This window comes from Scomber scombrus, unplaced genomic scaffold (assembly GCF_963691925.1).
Source record: "Scomber scombrus unplaced genomic scaffold, fScoSco1.1 SCAFFOLD_107, whole genome shotgun sequence".
NCBI classification, from domain to species: domain Eukaryota; kingdom Metazoa; phylum Chordata; class Actinopteri; order Scombriformes; family Scombridae; genus Scomber; species Scomber scombrus.
In genome coordinates, this window is record NW_026910253.1 from 40,927 (window position 1) to 47,500 (window position 6,574).

The window sequence follows — 6,574 nt, forward strand, 5'->3', positions numbered from 1 at the left end:
TCCAGCAGCACTAGTATCTATTCCAGTAGCACTAGTATCTATTCCAGTAGCACTAGTATCTATTCCAGCAGCACTAGTATCTATTCCAGCAGCACTAGTATCTATTCCAGTAACACTAGTATCTATTCCAGTAACACTAGTATCTATTCCAGTAGCACTAGTATCTATTCCAGCAGCACTAGTATCTATTCCAGCAGCACTAGTATCTATTCCAGTAGCACTAGTATCTATTCCAGTACCACTAGTATCTATTCCAGCAGCACTAGTATCTATTCCAGTAGCACTAGTATCTATTCCAGCAGCACTAGTATCTATTCCAGTAGCACTAGTATCTATTCCAGTAACACTAGTATCTATTCCAGTAGCACTAGTATCTATTCATGCAGCACTAGTATCTATTCCAGTAGCACTAGTATCTATTCCAGTAGCACTAGTATCTATTCCAGTAACACTAGTATCTATTCCAGTAGCACTAGTATCTATTCCAGTAACACTAGTATCTATTCCAGTAGCACTAGTATCTATTCTAGTAGCACTAGTATCTATTCCAGTAACACTAGTATCTATTCCAGTAACACTAGTATCTATTCCAGTAACACTAGTATCTTTTCCAGTAACACTAGTATCTATTCCAGTAACACTAGTATCTATTCCAGTAACACTAGTATCTATTCCAGTAACACTAGTATCTATTCCAGTAACACTAGTATCTATTCCAGTAGCACTAGTATCTATTCCAGTAACACTAGTATCTATTCCAGTAACACTAGTATCTATTCATGCAGCACTAGTATCTATTCCAGTAGCACTAGTATCTATTCCAGTACCACTAGTATCTATTCCAGCAGCACTAGTATCTATTCCAGTAGCACTAGTATCTATTCCAGTAGCACTAGTATCTATTCCAGCAGCACTAGTATCTATTCCAGTAGCACTAGTATCTATTCCAGTAACACTAGTATCTATTCCAGTAGCACTAGTATCTATTCCAGCAGCACTAGTATCTATTCCAGTAACACTAGTATCTATTCATGCAGCACTAGTATCTATTCCAGTAGCACTAGTATCTATTCCAGTAACACTAGTATCTATTCCAGCAGCACTAGTATCTATTCCAGTAACACTAGTATCTATTCCAGTAACACTAGTATCTATTCCAGTAGCACTAGTATCTATTCCAGCAGCACTAGTATCTATTCCAGCAGCACTAGTATCTATTCCAGTAACACTAGTATCTATTCCAGTAACACTAGTATCTATTCCAGCAGCACTAGTATCTATTCCAGTAGCACTAGTATCTATTCCAGCAGCACTAGTATCTATTCCAGTAGCACTAGTATCTATTCCAGTAACACTAGTATCTATTCCAGTAGCACTAGTATCTATTCCAGCAGCACTAGTATCTATTCCAGCAGCACTAGTATCTATTCCAGTAGCACTAGTATCTATTCCAGTAACACTAGTATCTATTCCAGCAGCACTAGTATCTATTCCAGTAACACTAGTATCTATTCCAGTAACACTAGTATCTATTCCAGTAGCACTAGTATCTATTCCAGCAGCACTAGTATCTATTCCAGCAGCACTAGTATCTATTCCAGTAGCACTAGTATCTATTCCAGTACCACTAGTATCTATTCCAGCAGCACTAGTATCTATTCCAGTAGCACTAGTATCTATTCCAGTAGCACTAGTATCTATTCCAGTAACACTAGTATCTATTCCAGTAGCACTAGTATCTATTCCAGTAGCACTAGTATCTATTCCAGTAGCACTAGTATCTATTCCAGTAGCACTAGTATCTATTCCAGTAGCACTAGTATCTATTCCAGTAACACTAGTATCTATTCCAGCAGCACTAGTATCTATTCCAGTAGCACTAGTATCTATTCCAGCAGCACTAGTATCTATTCCAGTAACACTAGTATCTATTCCAGTAGCACTAGTATCTATTCCAGTAACACTAGTATCTATTCCAGTAGCACTAGTATCTATTCTAGTAGCACTAGTATCTATTCCAGTAACACTAGTATCTATTCCAGCAGCACTAGTATCTATTCTAGTAGCACTAGTATCTATTCCAGTAGCAGTAGTATCTATTCCAGTAGCACTAGTATCTATTCCAGCAGTGATGCCAACCAGGAAGTAACTTAAACTGCATTCTATCAAAAGGCCACCAGGGGGCGACCGTTTTGGTGTCAAAAGGACTTCCGTCTCTATACAAGTCAATGGAGAATTCACCAACTTCTCACTTGATTTCTAACCTCAGTAAACGTTTTCAAAATGTGTTTATGGTCTCAATCGCTAGTTTAAAGCCTTCTTCAATGCAGTATGATGTTCATTTGGGACATTTTGGCCTCCCTGATTTTATATGTGACGATAAAGCAGGGTATGCATTAGGGCGTGGCTACGTGGTGATTGACAGGTTGATTGGTTCACAGGTTCAGGAGGGCGCCTCATGCTCCTCCTGATGCCCATATAAGTAGAATCCATGTTTTTATTTTTCCCAGCATGCACCTGACATTTTCATGATGGCGCTGCTCAGATCCGATACTATTGGCCTCCGAGCAGCAGTCCACAAACCAATGGGTGACGTCACGTTACGTCCTTTATATAAACAGTCTATGGTTCCAGCAGCCTTTTAGATAAAGGAGGATTCTTAGTCTTTAAGTCTTTTTAAGGTGGACTGCACTGTGGTCACTTTACCTTTATTAGTATTTATTGTTTTTCTTTATTGTACTTCTGTGGATTGTTTATTTTTAATTGTATTAATACCACACATTGGCCCCTCGGGGACAATAAAGATTTCTTGAACTTGATTTAATGTTTTTATTAATAAACTCAGGTCAAACTTGTACTGTTGACTATATTAAAATAACTGATGGTCATATTAGGAAGAGTCTGTCAGATCAGAGCCTGAACAGCAGAGTTTACATTACATTAAAATAACTTGAACAACTTTATTCTGAAGGCAGCTTCCGGGCTGCTCGTGCTTGCTGCCGTCACCTTGACGCACTTGCTGCTCAGTCGGCATGACAACGCGCTCTCGAGGACAAACGGAGAACGGCTGACGGGCGCGAGGATGGCCGCAGAAGATGCCCAGTAACGGAAACAGCGGCGGGAAGCGACAGAAGAGCAGCACCGGGAGCAGCACCGGGACGTGCACCGGGCCCGGAGCCGCGGGCGGCTCGGTCCATGTCCCGACCATGCAGAGAGCCAGGCCGGTAACGGTGACGGTAACCGGGGTGAGCCTGGCTCTCAGCCTGCTGTCCCTGCTGCTGCTGGTCTCCGCCATCTCCACCGATCACTGGTACGAGACCGACACCCGCAGACACAAACTCAACTGCGACGGTTCCGACTCCAACGACCAGAAGAACCGGGAGATGCCCATCTACCACCTGCCGCTGGTGGACACCGGGGCCCGGCAGCGGGACGTGGCTCTGATGAAACCGGTACATGTCGGTAGCAGAGAGGAGGAGCTGCTGGAGAACTGGAGAGCCATTCTGGGGATGGGCATCCTGGAGACGGACTGCGGCAGGCCGCTGTTCTCCACTCACTACGGACTCTGGAGGAAGTGCTACTTCCAGAACCTGGACCCGGACATCGACAAGCTCATAGACCGCGGTACTATATATATTATGATATATTATATTATATATTATATTATATTATTATATTATATTATATTATATTATATTATATTATATTATATTATATTATATATTATATTATATTATATTATATTATATTATATATTATATTATATTATATATTATATTATATTATATTATATTATATTAAATATTATATTATATTATATTATATTATATTATATTATTATATTATATTATATTATATTATATTATTATATTATATTATATTATATTATTATATTATATTATATTATATTAAATATTATATTATATTATATTAAACATTATATTATATTATATATTATATTATATTATATTATATTATATTATATATTATATTATTTTATATTATATTATATTATATTATATTATATTATATATTATATTATATTATTATATATTATTTTATATTATATTATATTATTATATTATATTATATTATATTATTATATATTATATTATATATTATATTATATATTATATTATATTATATTATATTATATTATATTATATTAAATATTATATTATATTTTATATTATATTATATTATATTATTTTATATTATATTATATTATATTATATTAAATATTATATTAAATATTATATTAAATATTATATTAAATATTATATTATATTATTATATTATATTATGATATATTATATTATTATATTATTATATTATTATATATTATATTATATTATTATATTATATTATAATATATTATATATATATATTATATTACATTATATTATATTATATATTATATTATATATTATATTATAATATTTAATATATATTATATATATATTATATATTATATTATTATATGTATATATATATATACGTATGTATGTATATCCTGCTTTACATCATCTATATATTTTCTGCTTTCATATAAAATATAGAAACAGGATTAAAAGCTTCCTGATGTTCATCACCTGTTCTCTCCTGTTCTCACCTGGGTTCTCTCCTGTTCTCTCCTGTTCTCACCTGGGTTCTCTCCTGTTCTCTCCTGTTCTCACCTGTTCTCTCCTGTTCTCACCTGTGTTCTCTCCTGTTCTCACCTGTTCTCTCCTGTTCTCACCTGTTCTCACCTGTGTTCTCACCTGGGTTCTCTCCTGTTCTCACCTGTTCTCTCCTGTTCTCTCCTGTTCTCACCTGTTCTCTCCTGTTCTCACCTGTGTTCTCACCTGTGTTCTCACCTGTTCTCTCCTGTTCTCACCTGTTCTCTCCTGTTCTCTCCTGTTCTCACCTGTGTTCTCACCTGTTCTCACCTGTTCTCTCCTGTTCTCTCCTGTTCTCACCTGTTCTCTCCTGTTCTCTCCTGTTCTCACCTGTGTTCTCACCTGTTCTCTCCTGTTCTCACCTGTTCTCTCCTGTTCTCTCCTGTTCTCACCTGTTCTCACCTGTGTTCTCTCCTGTTCTCTCCTGTTCTCTCCTGTTCTCACCTGTTCTCACCTGTGTTCTCACCTGTGTTCTCACCTGTTCTCACCTGTTCTCTCCTGTTCTCTCCTGTTCTCACCTGTTCTCTCCTGTTCTCTCCTGGGTTCTCTCCTGTTCTCTCCTGGGTTCTCACCTGTTCTCTCCTGTTCTCTCCTGTTCTCTCCTGTTCTCACCTGTTCTCTCCTGTTCTCACCTGTGTTCTCACCTGTTCTCACCTGTTCTCACCTGTGTTCTCTCCTGTTCTCACCTGTTCTCTCCTGTTCTCACCTGTGTTCTCTCCTGTTCTCTCCTGTTCTCACCTGTTCTCTCCTGTTCTCACCTGTTTTCTCACCTGTTCTCACCTGTGTTCTCACCTGTGTTCTCACCTGTGTTCTCTCCTGTTCTCACCTGTTCTCACCTGTGTTCTCCCCTGTTCTCACCTGTGTTCTCTCCTGTTCTCTCCTGTTCTCACCTGTTCTCACCTGTTCTCTCCTGTTCTCTCCTGTTCTCACCTGTTCTCTCCTGTTCTCACCTGTTCTCTCCTGTTCTCACCTGTGTTCTCACCTGTTCTCACCTGTGTTCTCACCTGTGTTCTCTCCTGTGTTCTCTCCTGTTCTCACCTGTTCTCTCCTGCAGGTATCGCAGACCGCTGCACTCCTGTGAAGTATCACTTCTCTCAGCCAATCAGACTGAGGAACATTCCTCTGAATCTGACCAGAACCATCCAACAGGATGAGTGGCATCTGCTGCGTGAGTAACACACACACACACACACACACACACACACACACACACACACACACACACACACGCACACACATATACATATACACACACACACACACACACTAACACACACTCACACACTAACACACACACACAATGTAACACACAACAACACACAATGTAACACACACACACACACACTCACACACACACACACTAACACACACTAACACACACACACACACACACAATGTAACACACACACACACTCTCACACACACACATATACACATATACATATACACACACTCACACACTTACACACACTCACACACACACACTAACACACACACACTCACACACACACACACACACACTAACACACACACTCACACACGCACTCACACACACACATTTTTTTGTAATGAGGTTCTAGTATGAGCTGGGAGCGCAGTGTTCTAGTAGGTTCATGAGGTTCTATGAGCTGGGAGCGCAGTGTTCTAGTAGGTTCATAAGGTTCTATGAGCTGGGAGCGCAGCGTTCTAGTAGGTTCATGAGGTTCTATGAGCTGGGAGCGCAGTGTTCTAGTAGGTTCATAAGGTTCTATGAGCTGGGAGCGCAGTGTTCTAGGTTCATAAGGTTCTATGAGCTGGGAGCGCAGTGTTCTAGTAGGTTCATAAGGTTCTATGAGCTGGGAGCGCAGTGTTCTAGTAGGTTCATAAGGTTCTATGAGCTGGGAGCGCAGTGTTCTAGGTTCATAAGGTTCTATGAG

The 6,574-nt window shown here is 38.8% G+C and overlaps 1 protein-coding gene across 1 annotated transcript in view; it reads left to right on the forward strand.

The window, feature by feature from the left end:
* The first annotated feature begins 2,519 nt into the window (after positions 1-2,519).
* tmem178a (transmembrane protein 178a) overlaps positions 2,520-6,574 on the forward strand; it is a 9,338-nt gene continuing 5,283 nt past the window's right edge. The window contains exons 1-2 of the mRNA XM_062415023.1: positions 2,520-3,624; positions 5,713-5,826. Coding sequence (XP_062271007.1) covers positions 3,096-3,624; positions 5,713-5,826 — 643 coding nt within the window. The 5' untranslated portion in view covers positions 2,520-3,095. The remainder of the gene's footprint in view (positions 3,625-5,712; positions 5,827-6,574) is intronic.